The sequence below is a fragment of the Perca fluviatilis genome, chromosome 1 (assembly GCF_010015445.1).
Source record: "Perca fluviatilis chromosome 1, GENO_Pfluv_1.0, whole genome shotgun sequence".
Lineage (NCBI taxonomy): Eukaryota > Metazoa > Chordata > Actinopteri > Perciformes > Percidae > Perca > Perca fluviatilis.
Window position 1 is genome coordinate 14,809,856 of NC_053112.1, and position 20,214 is coordinate 14,830,069.

General features: G+C 39.9%; 2 protein-coding genes across 3 annotated transcripts in view; one reads left to right on the forward strand and one right to left on the reverse strand.

Annotated features, from left to right (window-relative positions):
* Nucleotides 1-1,486: 1,486 nt before the first annotated feature.
* On the reverse strand, nt 1,487-15,041 carry LOC120562191 (P2Y purinoceptor 14-like). 2 transcript variants are annotated; one of them, XM_039805767.1, is made up of 4 exons: nt 14,820-15,041; nt 13,457-13,625; nt 4,731-4,987; nt 1,487-2,435 (listed from the first exon to the last, which is right to left on the reverse strand). In XM_039805767.1, exons 1-4 carry the CDS (start codon nt 14,840-14,842, stop codon nt 1,850-1,852), a joined length of 1,035 nt encoding a protein of 344 aa, XP_039661701.1. In that variant the 5' UTR covers nt 14,843-15,041; the 3' UTR covers nt 1,487-1,849. The 2 variants fall into 2 exon arrangements, with proteins under 2 accessions (XP_039661701.1, XP_039661710.1); XM_039805776.1 differs by lacking the exon at nt 14,820-15,041 and adding an exon at nt 14,503-14,590.
* Nucleotides 15,042-16,881: 1,840 nt separating this feature from the next.
* Nucleotides 16,882-20,214, forward strand: part of LOC120562201 (microfibril-associated glycoprotein 4-like) — a 7,548-nt gene continuing 4,215 nt past the window's right edge. Inside the window, exons 1-2 of the mRNA XM_039805790.1 lie at nt 16,882-16,964; nt 20,114-20,214. The exon at nt 20,114-20,214 is cut by the window's right edge and continues 97 nt beyond it. Coding sequence (XP_039661724.1) covers nt 16,941-16,964; nt 20,114-20,214 — 125 coding nt within the window. The 5' untranslated portion in view covers nt 16,882-16,940. The remainder of the gene's footprint in view (nt 16,965-20,113) is intronic.

The window sequence follows — 20,214 nt, forward strand, 5'->3', positions numbered from 1 at the left end:
GAACATATGGTTTCTGTGACACGCTCTGACCTTGAGCCTGCTATTTTGGGACTGCAACACACACAAATACACATTTAGACACATTGTGACACAAACTTGCACAAAACAGAACTCCCTTAATAAATAACGTGCACATATGATTATTCTTTATTTTGATAAGAAAAAAAATGAATATAAAAAACAACCACTAATACATTAATAATATAATACACTATAAAGTATGGCCAAAAGTACTTGGATATACATTCGGTCTGGGGCTGTTTTTTTCCTCGGCCAGAGGAATTTAAATCTGCTATGATCAATATTTTTACATTAACAACATAACTTTGTATGTAAAAGGTGTTGCTCGTAGTGATGAACCCACAGTTCCTCTCAGCTCTACGGAGCTCTCACTTTTAGCTCATTGTTTAAGTTTTAATTCCCTGTTATTTGGTTCAATCTCATGGCTCACATTGTTCCTGATTTCAGTGAAAAAGCTCTGATATTCTCCTAAAAAAAATATATATTTATTAATATTTTGTAAGTGCTGGATTAATTTACCTGTAACAAAAAAATAATGTATGTTAAATTACATATTTGTTCCAAAAACATGTGGAAAGCCTTCCTAGAAGAGTGGAGTTTTAGCAGCATAATAGTGCTTGTGGTTTTGGACGGAGATCACATATGATTAAGTGTCCACATACTTTTGACCACATAGCATATCAGCATACACCCTGTTCAAAGCTCTCCGTGTCAATGTGTGTGCAGGCATTGTACTTCACACACACACACACACACACACACACACACACACACACACACACACACACACACACACACACACACACACACACACACACACACACACACACACACACACACACACACACAGACATGTTTTCTGCCTGCCGTTATATACGCTCCTGTTTTCCCCAATGGCTACATTGTGATGGCCTCAAAAGCCATTTATTAACATGGATTATTTGTCGACAGGAACAAAAGCTGGCAGAAAATCAACACAAATCTACAAAAGCTACATCTCTCTCTCTCTCCCAATGCACTCTCTCTCTCAACCAATGCACTATCTGTAGAGATTGAGAGAAAAAGAAAGATGGAGAGAGAGAAAAGACAGAGACATATGAGAACAGAAGAAAGATTGACCATAATTGGCCTTTTCTTGGTTCATCATTCAGAAGGCCCTGGTTTTGATTTCCCTCTCTGTGTTCGAGATGAGCCATCAATAACGGTGCTGTTAAAGTCAAGCAGTTTATCTGGTAGGGAGATCAGAGGAGATGGAAAAGGAGAGGACAGGTAACTCTGTACCTGTCTAGGCTGGTTTATAATAGTACGTAGTAGAGCCTACGCCGTAGCCTATAGTGGCCTACGGCTGTTGTGAGGATTTATACTTGTGTGCTCGTGTGTCTGTGCCGGTTCGTCTAGATACATGGTTAAACGTAATTTGCACTTACCGGCGTATCGCTATTTGTACTTGGTACACAGCAATCCTGTCAATCAGTCCTAAAATGTCCCAGTTAGATAAACATATTCTTTGTTAAAGAAATGTTCTTCAAAACTTGCCATTTTCAGCGTGTGGCTTGCTATTTTGAAGATTGTTGGAGTTTCACGTATCGAAGGAATTTTGAGAACAGCAACACACAGAGGGCAGAAGGTGCAACGGGATGTCCCACACCACGTTTTGTATATTACATTATGAACAGTTAATTTGTCTAACATTATTCGTTTTTATTAAAATCTTTCTTACATTATTCAGTTATTCTGTTACTATTACATTTTCTTTATAACTTTATTTGCAGTTATTACATTTTGTTTATTACATTGTTGGCAGTTGAAATGTTATGAGCGGGTATTATCAGTTTCCACGCACCACTCCCAGCCTAAGCTGGTTTCTGAACCCCTTGCAGAGGATGAAGTAGATGACTGGGTCCAGGCAGACGTTGAGAACAGACATTACGACGGTAAGCTCCATCCCGTAGTAGAAAACCTTGCTCCATGAACAATGCATCCACAGGAAAGCTTTGGGAAGGCGAATCAGATGGTAGGGGGAGAAGCAAAAGCAGAAGACACTGACCAGCACTAACATATTCCTGCGCGACCTTGCAAGCTTCATGGAGTTGGAGGACGCCGGCTGCCTCTGCTGCGCCAGCAACACCCTACGAGAGGTGCTGTAGTAAAAGAAGACCAGAGAGACCAGAACACACAGGAACATGACAGTGGAGGAGACATGTATGATCCTAAAGAGCAAGGTGTGCTGGCCACTGTGAAAGCCTTGACAGCTCACTGGGACAGAGGTAAAAGGTTCCTGGGTGTGGAACGACAGGATGACGTAGCTGCATGTCACAGCCAGGAGGAAAACCCAGGTTACCGTGGAGATGATGTAAGTGACCCGCACGGACTGAAGGATGTGAGTTCCTAAAGGTTGGACTACCTTCAGATACCTGGAGAGGAGAGGCAGGCATCAATAAATAACTTCATTGGAAAGCCGGAGTCTGTGCATAAGTTTGGGTTACTTTGTGGCTGAGCACTTTAATAAAGTAGGCCTACATAACAGCAATCCAGACAGCCTTACGGTTGAAGGCCTAGAAACCATAAAAAAAGAACAATTAGGGTTATGATCGACTATAATTATTATTGCAGAGAGAAACTTTTTATATACCAAATGCAGGCCACAGCTTACCCAGGACTAAATGAAGAAATTGATTACAGTTGTTTGTTCTGATATAGGCTATGTGATATGGTGTGGTTGCCAAAAATGCTTCAAAATGGTTATGTATTGATATTACATTTTCTTTCTGTTTGCACATCCATGTTTCTCTTATCTTGTTTTTCACTATATTTTGTTGTTTCACTATACTTATTATTCTTTTCTTTCTTCTATATATCTTGTAGAGCTTTCTTGTGTTCAAACTTTGCATTTATAACCTGTGAGTTCACGGGCTTGTTGCTCAGGTGTTGGCAAATGTTTGCAATCATCTTGTATCTTGTTTAAAGGTTAAACTGTGTGCAGAGGGCTACACTCTTATTCAGATCTATGTATTAGTAATTTCAATTTCACCTAATGCTGCAAATGTTTGTGGGAATTCGAGTACATGATATGCATTAATTATTTAAACTAGAAAAAGAACACTACTTTGTATGCAGTAGTTTTGTGTTTTTTGTATGTTGACATAACGGAAGTGGTGTATTTTTCTTTGTATTGATTCAATTCAATTCAATGTTATTTATAGTATCAAATCATAGCAAGAGTTATCCCAAAACACTCGTACAACTAGAGTAGGTCTAGACCACACTATAATTTACAAAGACCCAACAATTCCCCCAAGAGCAAGCATTTAGTGCAACAGTGGCAAGGAAAAACTTCCTTTTAGGCAGAAACCTCAAGTGGTTAGGAAAAACTTGTAGGGTGTAGCTATACACCCACCCCCACCGGTCTAGGTAACCGCTTTAACTCAGTACTCACTAATTATAAGCTTTATCAAAAAGGAGAGTTTTAAGTTTACTCTTAAATGTGGAGACGGTGTCTGCTTCCCGAACCCAGACTGGGAGCTGGTTCCACAGGAGAGGAGCCTGGTAGCTGAAGGCTCTGGCTCCCATTCTACTTTTAGAGACTCTAGTAACCACAAGTAACTCTGCATTCTGGGAGCACAGTGCTCTAATGGGACAGTAAGGTACTAGGAGCTCTTTAAGATATGATGGTGCCTGACCATTAAGAGCTTTGTAGGTCAGGAGAAGGAATCTTAAATTCAATCCTGGATTTTACAGGAAGCCAATGCAGATAAGTTCTCTTTTCTTAGATCATGTCAGTACACGCACTGCAACATTCTGGATCAGCTGGAGAGTCTTAAGGAATGTGTTTGAGCAGCCTGATAATAAGGAATTACAATAGTCCAGCCTTGAAAAAACAAATGCATGGACTAGTTTTTCTGCATTGTTTTGAGACAGGATGTGTCTAATTTTGGCAATGTTAGCTATATAGTAGCTATATCTTTAAATAATAAGCTTCGGAGGTGTTTAAGGCCTAGCACAATAACCTCAGTTTTGTCTGAGTTTAACATCAGGAAATTGTAGAACATCCAAGATTTTATGTCCTTAATGCATGCTTGAAGTTTAACTAACTGACTGGTTTCATCTGGCTTGATTGATAGGTATAATTGGGTATCATCTGCATTACAGTGAAAGTTAAAGTAAATATATCACTTTATGAGTTTTTTTTAACATTAATATGAGTTCCCCTAGCCTGCCTATGGTCCCCCAGTGGCTAGAAATGGCGATAGGTTTAAACCGAGCACCTGGCTATCCTGCTCCACCTTTGAGAAAAAGTAATCTGGAATCTTCCCTATATGTTGTCATAAGGGGAAAGGTTACATCCCCTTTCTCTGCTTTGCCCATGGCAAGCTGGTCATGGCCACACCCCCACCCTCCACCTACCTCGCTTCTCTCCTCCTAAATAGCATTTAAAGCTACAGACACAAAAGTGGCACATCCTAAGGAAAGCTCATTGTGGGACTGGCTCTAGTGGCTTGTGGAGTGTTTCCTAATAATATTGGCTAGAGTAAGCATATACAAGATGAATAGAATTGGTCCAAGCACTGAGCCTTGTGGAACACCATGGCTAACTTTAGCGTGCCTGAAGGATTCATCGTTAACATTAACAAACTGAGATCGATCTGATTAAATTGTGAATACTGTTTTAGGCAACATGAGATTCAAAATGGCTTACTGGCTTGGTCTACCTGTTAGCGGCTATGTAGCCCATGAACATGATGCTGGCGTACATGTTGAGGAAGAGGACGGAGGCGCCAAAGTTGCAGTTGACTTGGTGGATGGTGGCAGAGCTGGTGGCGTAGTTGGTGATGCGAATAGGAAGACTGAGACAGAGCAGGAAGTCAGCAGCTACCAAGTTCCTCAGGTAGATCATCATGCTGCTGGACGGCTTCTGCTGAGCTCGGCAGAAGTAAAACATCATGAAGCCGTTTAGGAGGAGACCCACCTATAAAGAGAAGTGAACAGAGTGAGGATGAAGCTTTACAAATTACAGTCAGTCAAAATCATTTTGAGCTGACCAAAGGATTTGACCTGATAGACAAAAGATAATAATTTTTTACATAATAGCATAGCTTTTTAACACAAGTCAGTTAGAAAAAGGCGAAGATACATTTAGCTGTCACCACACTTGTATGTGCCCAACCAAAAAACAACAATGATACTATCTTTGTCTGGGCTGCCTCAGAGTCTTTAGAGGTTGTGCCATCTTGGGTTATCGTTGAGATTTTCTGCAGAGGTCTGGTTACATGCAAAGGGCCACTGACATCAGTCAGGGTATGAGATCGAGCAGAGGTGTCAAGTAACGAAGTACAAATACTTCGTTACCTTACATACCTTACTTAAGTAGAAATTTTGGGTATCTATACTTTACTGGAGTAATTATTTTACAGCAGACTTTTTACTTCTACTCATCACATTTTCACGCAATTATCTGTATTTTCTACTCCTTACATTTTAAAAATAGCCTCGTTACTCCTATTTCAGTTCGGCTTGTTTTCCTTCTGGCTCGTCATCGTTTCAAAAAAACACACACAAAAAAAACAACCTATCCAGATAAATCGCGCCATCCGGAGAGAGTGAATGTGATTGTGGTTGGATGAGAAGTATAAACATATACCATTCCGACACCCTATTGGTTTGTACTCTTAATACATCCATGGTTTGTACGCGATCCATCTGGATCCATCGCACCTGCACAGACCCGGTGCTAATACGGCACCAGTGCCTTAAAGACCGTTACCTACTGGACCGAATAGCAACGCGGATTTCGGTGCCTTATTAGATGCTACTTAAATGCCTGCGCTTCTCTCTGATGCTCTGAAAATGGACGTTACGCCGCCTTCACACTGGCAGTTGACATCTGCTCCGTAATACGCAATACGCCCCCAGCGGACGTCGTACTACACCGCTGAAAAGCTTCGGAAGCGACTCACAAAAATGGCAGAGAGACTAGAACGACCGATAGGTGTCTGAATGTCCGATTCTCTATGACCTCTCTTATACAGATATAAATAGAAAGGCTGCTGCGTGGAGAGAAGTTGCCCAGGACGTTGACATGTCATCATAGCGGTATGATGTCAATAGTTCGATGTTTGTTGCTAGCATGTTTAGAATATTCACCAAAAATCAACAAAAAGACATTTTCTCATTCTGATTGCTGTAGTAGTTGCCAATCGTATTATGGTAGATTTCTTGCACATGCCATTGCAAAAGATGAACCTATGACCTATAACTCATAGGATGCATTACATTTTCATACCTCAGCAATACAAGATGGTATGAGGAGAAGACGGATAAGGTGGTAATAGAGGAGCAGTGAGTGTTTTCGTCAACGAAAATTATGACGAAATATCGTCATCAAAGAACCTTTATTACATGACGAAAACGAGACGAGAAGTAAATGCTGGTCATGTAACGATGACTATAATTAAATGTATAATGCAATATTTTTTATCATTTAACAGCAGAAGTATGGGACTTTGCTTCCAAAAATCTCCATATTTATACAGTAAAATTGCCTTGAAATATGGACCAAAGTCTTATTATAGCACCTCCAGCTTCATATTTTTTGTCATTTAACGGCAGAGGTATGGGGTTTTACTTTGAAAAATCTCCAAAATTATACAGTAAAAATGATTTTCAGTATGGGTGTAGTCAAAGATGTCCTTAACTCAAATATATCAGTCATTGCCAGGAATTAAGAAGCAATGTCATTTTATTGCACCTACAATTTTAGATTTAAAGTCATTTTACCGTAGAATGTGCGACTTTACTTTGTAAAATCTCAAAATGTATACAGTAAAAAAAAAAAATTTTATTTCTTGAAAATATAATCCAATAATCTTATTTTTATGTATACTTTATATATAAACATCTTATTTTGAAAACCGGAAGTTGTCAAATGTGTAGGCTATCTTATGGTAGCTTTCCAAATTGGATCTTTAACCTGTTTTTCCTATTTTCTGTTTTTATTCAGAGGATCAGAAATTTAGAAAATTACAAAATTGCGTCTGGGCTATTCTCTCCCTCGTTCCACCTAGTTACCAACGAGTGGTAATTAGCTATTCTCGTGGGTGTGTCTGGATGTGTTTAGGCGGTCATTCAAGAACACTCGGGGGCAGTCATGTCGTCGCTGGATAATTACGAGAATATAATTCTGAATCTTGTTGGGAAGAGAGGAGATTCATGTTCGGATTGTGAGTGAATGAACAACACACAGCACAGCAACACGATCCCTTTTTTTCCTTTTGAGTCTGACCATCACAGCGCCACCTTTCCCTTTTCTTTTTTGGCTTTCCACCATTAGACATTATTGAAATAAGAGGTTGCTGCGGCCCGCCATACGGGTTGAGCAGAGGCTGCACAGTTTGACCAGCGGGCAGCAGATGGTGTTGCAATGTAGTTTATAACTTGTATCAGACCGGGCCTCGAACCACTACCGGCCCGCCAGGAAAAGTCCCGACTCTCCCGATTGCCACTCCGCCTCCCAGTGGTCCTGTCTGTGTATGGGCGGAGGATCATTTTATCACCCCTTTAAAGTGTCATACTTTAAAGGGGTGATAGAATGATTATATAGGGTATTTTACACTGTCTCCTAATGGGGTATGTAACATTGGTTGGGCTGAAAATTGCCCAGAATGAGCTACGCGCTGATTTGTTTGAGCAAACTACATAGAAACATATGGGAGACTCGGCAGCAGGCCTCATATTTCAGACACTGCTAAGTTATACATTGTTTTTCGGGCTATTTCGTTATTAAATTCACTTCAGAGATTTTTTTAAGCGAGAAATCAACTATATAAAGCTCAAATATGGGGCGTTTTACGAAAATTGATGGCTAATTGCAAATTTGGTAAGACTGTGTGTTGGATTTCAGCCGCTGGTGCTGCCACGCCGCCCGCCAGTGCTGCCTTCCTTCACAGACCGCGGCCTGCTATGAGGTACTTGGAGCTCCGTCACGGCTGGCAGCCCACAGCAGGGACTACCAACACCGCTGCCCTGACAGAGCTCCAGGGCCTTCAACTCCCCTCTTCCTGCTAGCGAAATGGCCCGTTGTGTGAGAGTGAGAGCGCCGTCAGCGAGCTTTTTACACCAGCAATCTCTTACCACATGTTACAAACATGTCACGCCACTTATACAAAATCTAACTATATGTCTTATAAAGCTAACAACTGTGTCCGATTTCAAGTTAATGAATATTTGTGAAGACAAAGTGTTCCGTTAGCTGTGACTGTCCCTTCAATCCTAGCTACAAATCACGGATACTTAGCTTCCTTTTCGCCTTAATTCGAGTATATTTATAGTTTGAATTTCGTCACGCTACTTACACAACATCTAACTAAATGTTTTATAAAGCTAACAACTGTGTCAGGTTCAAGTTAATACATTTTTGTAAATTCCAGAGGTATTCTAAGAGGAGGCTAGCTAGCTCTCATTGATAGAGCTCCATCCAGCCGCAGGCTCTATCAATGAGACTCACGGACAAGCAGCGTTTATTTCCCCAATAGTTTGATTAAGTAACTCAACACATTATAATTACACACATTATAAGAGTAACTGGAACCTGTGGTAAGAGAATGCTGGCGTAACAAGCTCGCTGACCGCGCTTTCAGCTCGCTGACCGCGCTTTCACTCACATACACCGGCCATTTAGCTAGCAGGAAGAGAGGAATTGGAGGCCTTGGAGCTCTGTCAGAGCAGCGGTGTTTCGTAGTCCATTAGCCCAAAACGGTGACTTTGCGCGGGTATGGAGTGCCGTGGGCTGCCAGCCGTGACTGAGCTCCATCTACCTCACAGCAGGCCGGGGTCTGTGAAGGAAGGCAGGCCAGTTGACGAGGCAGCAACACAGGCAGCACCAGCCTCTGAACTCCGACACACAGTCGGACAAAATTTGCAATTAGACATCAATTTTCATAAAACGGCCCATATTTGACCTCTACATAGTTGATTTCTCGCATAAAAAAGTCTCAGAAGTGAATTTAATGGTAAAATAGCATATGAACAATGTATACAGTTTCTGAGATCTGCACGACCTAGATTCAGAAGACTAACTGATCTCAGGTCAGTTGTGTAGCCTATGCAAATGTTGGGGCGTGACAAAGAGAAAGACTAGAGCCAAATGAGGAAGAGCCGCAATAGTTGACGTCAACTATGGGGCTCGTTGAGATTCGCCCGTTTTCAGAGGCAGTTTCAAATAGTGAGATTTGCAGAGAAAAGAGGTGTCAATGGGATTTAGAGGTTCTATGTATGTCCTAGTTACCCACTAAACTGTCATTATTCAACTATGACAAGGTAAAATCAGTTTGGCATTCTATCACCCCTTTAATAGTTGGTTTTAACCTAATCTATCTGCAAGAAACAGGAATAGAGGGGGAGAGAAATAACCAGCTGTTTTTACCTTAGTAGTTATTCTAGATTCCATTCCTATTTTCATAACCTGACTGCAGCATACAATTTATTATTTAAAACATCAAACATAAGCATGGTTTTAACTTTTTACAACCTAACAACTGCAATGATTTACGTGTAAGCAAGCCTAAACATTAATTCCCGACCTGTTTAAATCTGTCAGCGGACACACTGCTGTCCGAACTGACGTACCGTCACCTGTTGGGACACAGATGTTATGAAATAATACTCACGGCTTTTTTTCCTGTAAACAAATGCTTCGCGGTGTTGGGAAATTCTTAAAAAATGTTGCGTTAAAATGCGTTGTAACTCGCGTTACTGAGATTGTAACGGGTAATAATATTAACGAAATTTAATTAGTAATGCGTTATATTACTGCGTTACAGCAAAAAGGAATACATTACTGTAATTGTGTTACTTTTGTAACGCGTTACTCCCAACACTGGTCCTTAATGGCATTTTTTCCCCCTTACATTACTTTTACTTTTATACTTTAAACCAGTACTTTTACATCTTTTTTTTTTTTTTTTTTTTTTTAAAATTTATATCTTTTGACACCTCTGAGATTGAGTAAGATCACGACTGTGAGTGTCATTTCCTCAGGAAATAATTCACTCGCCCATGAAAAGGTTTCCTCTCATGAAAAGGCATAACACATCTAAAAGTGATCTGAATTGTTCAGTTGTGGAAGAAGTATTCAGATCCTTTACTTAAGTAAAATACCACACTGTTAAAATAATCTGTTACAAGTAGCATATAATATCATCAGGAATGTACCTAAAGTATTAAAAGTAAAAGTACTCAATGCAGAAAAAATCCTCACATTTTAGAAACTGGAAACGATCAAAACTATTCTGTCAATAAGTAGATGTGCTGTCAAACGATTAAAATATTTAATTGCAATTAATCGCATTAATGTCATAGTTATTTCACAATTAATCGCACAGTTTTATCTATTCTAAATGTCCCTTGATTTCTTTTTGTCCCAGGCCCGGATTGGCTAATCGGGAGCACCGGGAGAATTCCCGGTGGGCTGGTCTGGTTGTTTGGTTGTGAGGGCCGGTGTTCAGGTATGGCACTGGGTTGAAATCATAGTTGAATATTATGGATGCTGTCCCTATGCTGCCTGCACTCGCAGCCCACTTTTTGTATTTACAGTATTTATTTTTTCTTGCAGCCCACCGTTCTCTTCATTCATGCAGCCCACTGCGGAGAGTGGGCCGGGTTAATGATGACCTATTTATGTTCCGAGTCCTCCGACGGCAGCACCTTGCTCAAAAAAACAACAAACCGTCATCGTACACAAGTCACTGGTGCTTGTTGGAGGATGCCACCGCGAGCAAAAAGAAGATGTTTTAAATGGGTAATAGAAAGCGCAAAACGGCACTGAAAAAGCGTCAATTTAAAAAGTAGAGCTCTAGAAAGTCACACGGCCAGATGAACTTTTTCTATTTTTAGCAAAACGCCAAATGAAGATGTTGAGACGGGTAAGCTAAGTTAGTTAGGAAAAGTGCCTGCAAACCAGCGTCTATGTTTATGAATCAAACTTGTTCTTGTAGCTCCGCAGCAGCAGCTAGTAGGCCTACTAGTCCAGTTTGCTGCTAACAGTGACAATGAAGAGCCAGTAAGGTTACCAAGCAGCAGCTATATGAGCCCAGAACTCCAGTTTGGGCAGGTAGGGTTGCTCATTGACTGAGTATTATAAGAATTAATAAGAGTGTGGTGTTGACCTGCTCTATATGAAAAATGCCCTGGGATAATTAATGATGCCAGATGATTCGGCACTATCATAATGACACTGACTTGACTTGATCAGAAAGCTTTGTAAAAAGGAGAGACAATTATGACAATTTATAAAATGTGATTTAGTGTCAGAAGCAGAGCCAGTAGTGTGCATTAGGGATAGCTGCTGTCAGTGTGGATGGCACATCTACTGTAAGCTGTTGTATCACAGTGTGTGAACAAGCAAACATGATCAGATTAGCTACAATATAATCACTTTGTATGACCAAATATTACTTGTGACCCATTATGAAAGTTGTATGAACTATTCAAAAGGAAAAAATTGATTATGGTGTCATTAGAAAGTGCAATACAATGTATCTTGTTCTTTATTTAATCTGTGATTACTTATTTGCACAGAAACAGATTATGATATTGTTCAACATCATTTGGTTGTTGTTAAGATGTTAACTTTTCTAATAAATCTACATTGTGAGGCAACACTTGGAAATAGTGATATTTTACAAAATACACCGAATTACAAGGATGTAGAGGACAGGGCGCTATTGCAGACCTATATACTAAGGTTTTGATTACATTTTTTTACTATAGTCATTCGTGAAGTAAAGTGGGCCGGTCTAAGGCATGAAAATCCAGGGCTGAAAATGAGTCCCAATCCGGCCCTGTTTTGTCCCATTATTTTTTCTCATTTTAATGCTCTTATCAACATGGAAAAGTGGATCGGCTTGCTTTGTGCTTTTGTCGCCTGGCTTTGACGAGGGGGCGGAGAATTCACATCAGCTGTGTGCTTGGCCATCAAGTGGTATTTCAGACTGGACGTGCTGCCATGATAGCTCAGTTCACAACGACAAAACACACATCACTTTGGTCTTGTCAATGGAACCATTTGGCAACTTTTTAAAAGTAAACTTTCCATTCAGAATCTTATTGGCATCCATTTCGGCGTCTCGCGCTCGCCATCCACTCGTAACGTAACGTTAGCCTACTACTCTTTGGCCGGCTCGCAAGCCCAAACAAGTGTGTGCAGCGTGCCTGTTGTTTTGGTTCCGGTCTAGCTAGCGCCGTTGTGGTGTTGTAGTTTTTCTAACATTACTAGTTGTTGCAACATCATGTGAAAAAAACTACAAGGTTTGCTAGGCCAAAAAGAACGTTAATCTCGTGATAAGAAAATTGACGCCGTTAATAACGCGTTTAACTGATAGCACTATCAATAAGTCTTTAATACGCCAACTGGGGTGGCAGTAGCCCAGTCCATAGGGAGTTGGGTTGGGAACCAGAAGGTCACAGGTTGAAGTCCCCGTACGGACCGAAGTACAGAGTGTGGACTGGTAGCTGGAGAAATGCTAGTTCACCTCCTGGGCCTTTGGACTTTTAGTTTAGTTTATTTTATTTGACCATGTGACAGTTTTTGAGTTCCTTTTTCTGTGATTATCTCATGTGTCTCTGTTGTCGCCTCTGAAACGATTCTTTCTAAAAACGGCCAGAGTGGATATTTTGGAAAACTTTGTTGGCACGTTTGCAAGTAAACTGAGACAAACAGAGATTTAGGCAGCCGATGAGGAAAAGGAAAGAGGAAAGAGAAAGTGATTTGTTGCTGTTGTTGTTATTTTCGGGATTCTGATTGGCTAACGTGGGCTTGAGCTTCTCATTACACTGCCACCTACAGGTTATGCATGGTCTTGACGACATATATACACAGGTTTGTGTAAACAAACACTTTTCTGAAAACTGACAGCATGTGCACGATGTTATTTTTGAAAACGGAGAGGGTGAAATGTCCATTTATGAAAATAGCCGGCCACGTGTAAACGTAGCCTTTGTCTCTTGTCAGTTAATCGGATTTCGCGTTATATTCCTATTGCCTGCCTGCCTGCCTCAGGACACCTTCTGTTGTAAGCCTTTTTTATGTTAATAAACCCACTCAACATTTTCACTGCCTCCTTGCCTCCACACTCTTGTGCTTACGCCTGGTGTTTCCTCAGACCTGAGAGTTGGGTAGTTTATTTTATAATAAAACATTGTATTTTATAAACTACGTGTGTTTTGTGTGCAAAAATCTTAATTTGTAAAGTAACTAGTAACTAAAGCTGTCAGATTAATGTAGTGGAGTAAAGATTACAATATTTCTCTGAAATGTAGTGGAGTAGAAGAAGAAAGTGGCATGAAAAGAACCAATGTAAGTAAAAGTACATTTGTACTTAAGTACAGTAGGCTACTTGAGTAAATGTAGTTACATTCCACCACTGGAATTGTTGAAACTCACCAGGAACACCAGACTGTAGACCACCAGGAAGAAAGGGTGGGCTGAGGTGTCGTTCCATACACAGTTAGTCGAACCGTTGGCTTTGTTCTGGTTTGTAACTGATGACCAGTTGAAGGATGAAGTCACTTCTTCTTCTCCTCCTCGATCGCTCATTTTTTTTCTGGTTGATCTAACGAAGGTGAACAAAAATTACAGATCGCAATATACAGAACAACACTAACAAAACTGCTGCCAGAGTCAGCCCAAGAAGACAATACTGTGACCAAAAGATCAATATATATATATATATATCACATAAAGGAACCAGTGGAAGGTTTCATGTATTAACCTGTGTACTGCTTCCTTCTACGCAGCTTTTACAGCGGAAGAAGGGCTGCAGCAAACCACTGACGTGGGTATGACGGTATCACAGTAAGACAGCATTACTTTAAATAACACACATTCTCCCACAGATGGCATTTTATCTTCCTGTCTAGTTGCTAAGAACAGGCATGTTTTACATTACATACAATGACTCATAAAGACATATCAGCCATCCTAGCAGCTCAAGGGATTGCAATCAAGTCTGTAAGATATATTCTCATGACTTTTGTGATCCCACATTAGTGATGGTGCCTGAATTTTTTTCTATTAATCCATTTTCTAGCCAGGTCCTCTCTGAGCCATCAGGCATGGTGGCATATACAAAATAATCCCTCCAGTGTTCTGGGTCTGCAGCGGTGGGGCCCCCTCCAGTTTGACTTGCCTAAGATGTCCAGGAGGTGTCCTTTGTCAGATCCCTGAACCACCTCAGCTGCCCCAAACTGTTGCAAAAGAGCAGCAGTTCAAGCTTTTCCAGATGGAAAAGTGCAAATGAAACGAAATTCATCCATGATTTAATTTTTTTGCTCACTATCCAAAGCCAAATTATTTGATTCACCTTTGCAAACCAAATGGTACAATATATTTGAGTTTCCCCTGAATATCTCAAATTAGGTTTTCTGGGGAGCTACTGTCTCTTTCAGGGAGGGCGAGCTCCACGCACAATGACAACGGAAAAAACTTACTTTAGCTAAGACGTACACATTAAGGCATGGATACCCGACCCGAGTCCGACGGGTCCCGACGGTACCCGACGGGCCGGGCCGGGTTCGGACAGATATTTAGAAATTATGGTCGGGGTCGGGTCGGGCTCGGTCACATCAGCGCGATAAGGAATTTGTTGTAAAATGGTGCTGCGGCTCCTTTTAAGAGAGCTCAGTGCGTGTGGGTTTGTGTGTGTGTGTGTGTGTGTGTGTGTGTGTGTGTGTGTGTGTGTGTGTGTGTGTGTGTGTGTGTTGTGTGTGTGTGTGTGTGTGTGTGTGTGTGTGTGCCTCACACTCACATTTTGTGCCTCTGTGGTCTCATTACTGGGGTTTCCACACAGGAGAGGATCTGCTGCGTGGGGCTTTAAATTAAATTTGGAGTTTCCCCAATCTTGCACTTGTGAGAGCCTATTCCTGTTTGTAACTGATTGTTTAAAGTAGAGTCCGGATCGGGCCGAATTTTTCTGTCCGAACCCGGCCCGAGCCCGACAGGCATTAAGAAATTTATGTCCGAGCCCGACACAGTTAAAATCTCATCTTTTTTCCTCTCATAGGCTACTAATGACACATGTAGGCTACGTTTGTTTGTGTGGAAAGCCCTTTTTTATTAAGCAACTGTAGGAAGCCATTCGGAAATGTCAACAGATGAGCGCATCAGCGCACACGGGGCAACAAGCGCACGTTAATCAGCTGTTAAAATGTTCAGTGTGTTAACCTTTCCTGATCGCTTCGTTTCCGACCGTGATCAGAAAACCAGCGGAGACTCATTAGGCCTACCTCCAGGGCCGACGTTAGAACATGAATAACCACTAACTCTGCTCCGGTTGCATCTACAACACGTCTGCTTCCTCTTTTTCTCTCTCTTTTCTGCCCACTTACCACACACACTCACACACGCACACACACACACACACACACACACACACACACACACACACACACACACACACACACACACACACACACACACACACACGCACGCACACACACACACACACACAAACCCACACGCACTGAGCTCTCTTAAAAGGAGCCGCAGCACCATTTTACAACAAATTCCTTATCGCGCTGATGTGACCGAGCCCGACCCGACCCCGACCATAATTTCTAAATATCTGTCCGAACCCGGCCCGGCCCGTCGGTTACCGTCGGGACCCGTCGGCCTCGGGTCGGGTATCCATGCCTTAGTTTAAAGACTGAAATACAGCATATTGTTTTGCTTTTAAACTTTGCTATAAAATGAGTAACTAGCTTTAATCAGTAACTACATAAAGAAATACTCTCTGGACGTCAAATAGGCCTACTAAGGTCACGAGTGTCAATTCCACCAGTGCAACTCCCTGTTTTAACGTTTTTAGAGTTTTCTTTTTATATTACTTATATTACTTTCATTGTCATTAAGGTGTTATCACCTTATTTTTGGTGCTGAGAAGATTTATTAAATTTAAAGGCATTAAATATATTAAAAACACAATGGCTTTGGGGATTTGTGTGTAACTGTAGAATAACTGGTCTGTAAACCCACCACATTCCCAGAAACAAAGCGACCTCAGCTTCTATGAATCCTTGAATAATAATGATAAACTGTATGACACTGTAAACAAATCTTGTCAGTGTCACATGCGTCCACAGACACTCCCTCCGCAGGCGGTTTAACCCTGGTGTTTGGGTCTGTGGGACCTGTTTTAAATGTTTGCTAAAAGAAAAATAATACTATTTATTTTAGTTTCTTCTAACTCAAACTCATTGGCCTTGGCTCATTTTCTGTGAAGAATATAAAAAATAACATTTTGAACGACTGCACATGATACACCCCCCCCTACACATAACTATTACATGAGGTGTTCAGGTCTACTGGACGAGTGTAATAATTGTGTAACAATTGTAGGTGCTATGAAACTTAACTGTGTCCTTATCCTAACTGGGCCTTCTGTGTGTGTGTGTGTGTGTGTGTGTGTGTGTGTGTGTGTGTGTGTGTGTGTGTGCGTGTGTGTGTAAAGTTACAAAATTGTTACATTTCAAACACTTTCACCTGTTTTGATTAAGTTCTAAGAAATAAGCTTGTTTCTATTTTTTTTTTACCTTTTTTATAATTGAATTTCCTTGTTTTGTCACAAAAAAGAAAATGATCATATGATCATAAATGTGATCTCACAGGGGTAAATGCCAAATATGAACCATAAATGATGTATATATCATTGGTAATTGAGCTAAAGTGAACATCTGTTTAGTATTTTTACATGAATTGTTATGGCTGTTTTTATTTAAAAGCCTAATAATGTGGTGGGTCCACCAGACCCGGGAACACTGGCTGTGCAACAAAAATATGAACACCACACAAGGGTTAAATGTTTCCCACCAAGTTTTATTTCCACAGACGACCCTGACAGAGTCCAACCCAGCTCTAAACCTTCCTCTCCATGATGAAGACGATGATGATGCAGGTAAGCGCTGCGGAATTCACAGAAAACACTTCCAACATTGAAAACAAATTATTTTATTCATATTTTATTCATTTGATGAACAAATGCTGCTCCCATTTTCTTTGATGCCTACAAATGTTTTCATGAAGTTTAATATTTTGAGTTAAAGTGATCTGTGTGGGGAAAAAAAATAAAGACTCTAATGACTTGTTCATGTGCTGATACTTAAGAATGTATTAAATAAATGATTAGCGTAAGTGTTAGTAAGGTTATTAGTAGTAATAGTAGTACTAGAGGCAGAACTGTCTACTGTCAGAGTTATTTTTAATAGCTGACCTAAACATTTAACAATTTAATTGTGCTATTGTATCTTAAACTAATCAATAAAAATCATAACTATTTAGCCTAATTAATAAAATATGGCATTAATAATAAATGTATCTTTGTTATTATAATACATATTTGTTGGTGTTGTTGATTAATGTTGAGGATTTTATTGTTGACTTTATAGTCTTAGTTAGTTATTGTTAGTTACATATTAACAGGCACTCAGCCCCAGTGAACATTATCTGTTTCCTTACGTCAGACCTGTGAACTCGCTGAAACATACAGCAAGAGTGAATTTATGTAAAATATTAGAATATCTAATGAAACAGCACAGGGAGCAGATGTAGATAGATCATTTAGATTGCAATGTTTTGTGACTTTCATTTCATCAAACCTGATAACCTTGCTCCAGAGAGGCTTAGACTAATAATAAACACAGCACTGCTGTAATGCAAACATTGTGGGACGTGTTTAGACTCACTCAGCAGGAAAATCCCAAATGTTGTAACTGTTGAATGCTCCCAGTGATGTAACTGGGTAGTTTTCTATACACAGTGAACCAAAATATGCAAACAATACAAATCATGTGACTTATAAAGCAGCAGAAAGTAAAGGAGGTGGATGGGCTTAATAATATCTTAGTATTACATTACATTACATGTCATTTAGCTGACGCTTTTATGCAAAGCGACTTCCAATTAAGTGGTTTCAACCATGAATGTACAAACTCTGGACAGCAAGAAGTAAGTGCAAGTACATTAGCTTTAAATAAGCCAAACTACAAAGAGCCATATGAAAGTGCAACTGTAAGTTTTTAGTTTTTTTTCAGTCTCACACACAAATATATTTGTATTGATACAAGCGTCAAAGGATTAATACTAAAGACAATGGAACTGCCTCACACTTGATTCCACTCTGAACACATGGGCACTCTTCTTCTTCTCTGCTGCTGTTGTGTGCATGCCTCTCAGTTTAGAGAATATATCCCACACAATGAACACATTGAATAACATTAAATGCTGTCCTGTGTGTTAACATGCGACAAAGCTATTGAATACATCAGATGTTTGGAGAATCACTCAGATGTAATGAATATGTATTCAGAGGATGCCCATCGATGAATTATCCTCATTAGGCATGGCACAATGAGACAAATAATGATTCCCAGATTACATTTTCTTTCAACATAATGAGGAAACGTTAATCTGCAGAGGCGCAAAATGGTTAACAAAACCTCAAAGGGTCAGAACACTCAAACTAGCTGTACAGTCATCGGGACCTAGAAGCAGATAGGGATTTCCGGCACAACTTTCTTCCAAGTTGCATGGAGAAAGGAAAAAGTCTGAAGAGGTAAACTGCAGCATATGGATGACCCCCGATGAGGCCACGAGCCAAATCACATTGGTCCAACAATAAAGTTGTTCTGCAAGTGTTGCTGGAGTTTTAACTCTTCAGGTATTTGGGAATTAAATATTTGCATGTAAATACAAAATAACTCATTTTGTCAGCGAGGTCAGTGGATTTTCTTTTGTTTGTACATATTAAATGAAGCATCCATAATTAAATGATCTGGGCCCAGTTTTTCAAAAAAAATTATCTGGATCAAATTGATCTGGATTTGGAAATCCCATGTTTTGCTATCCAGGATCACCTGATCCATCTAACTTTTATGCCAGTTTTTTAAAAGAACATTGGATTGGATCACTGTGATCCAAATACCAAATTTCAGGATTACCAAATCCTGTTTACCAGAGCCTTAAATGGAACTAACAGTGTAGCCTACTGGCTTAGCAAAGAACAACAGGTAGGCAAAATACCGGTGGCCACAAACAGCCATTGTTTGTTTTAATTTTAAGAAACAGAAACACTGTAATAAACAGAAACATTTTACATTCCTTATTTTAATGTTTTTTTTGTTTACCATATCTCATTAGATGTGACATGCTTCATATATGCTTCAAATATGAAGAAATGTATATATTATCAGTAAACATTGATTTTGTGATCGTTCACTTAAAAAAAAACACTCTGATTTTATTTGGTTCGAAAAATCACAACTGAATCCACCCTTCTGATGGGATCAGGATAATCCTGTTTTTTTTTGGATCAAATAGATCCCAAACTTTCAAACTGAGTCAAGTCAATCAAAGTTTTGACCAGGTTTGATCCAGATCAAATGTAAAATTGGATTACATGGTCTGATTTTAGTTTGGAATCCCTCTTTTGCTTTTGAAAGCAAGGGACAACTAATCACTCAACGAAATCCCGACTGTTTGCTGTCCTGGCTCCTAAATGGTGGACACCATTAACATCAGTATGGCCGAAAGCCTACACATCTTCCGACGAAGGCTAAAAACACTTCCCTCATTTCCAAGAGTTGATCCAATCCGTGATCTGAAATCCCACTGAATTACTTTTGAAAAACTGGGCCATGGATATCACGAGAGGTGTGTAAGGAAATATGTTTTTAAGGTATTGTATTTAGGAGGAACTGGAACTTAAACTCAGCTTTTGGCTTCAGAAAGAAAGAAACAAAGACAAATACACATTATTTTAATACTTGCTTTTGTATGTGTGAAACACAGAATTTGCAAATTAGGATGATTGACAGTAACACGAGCTGTTGATTTAATTATTGAGCCACAAATTAAAAATTAATTCTTTTTTTGGCTTCTAAAAATTGCAGTAATTGTTGTCTGTGCCATTGTTTGACTACAAATGTCACAAAAGACCTTTTTCTTTTCACCTAACCTTTGCTATTTAATTTGTGTTGGTATGATATCTGTCAATGAGTGAATCACTGGTGCTGTAGATATTATTAATCTCTTTTCTTTTGTATCCAGGGGACATTATTTGTAGCTCTGCTGGTTCTTGAGACCTCAGTTCACTCCAACTCCCAGTTTTATTTGCCCATTGACTGTGAAGACATCCATCGCCATGACAA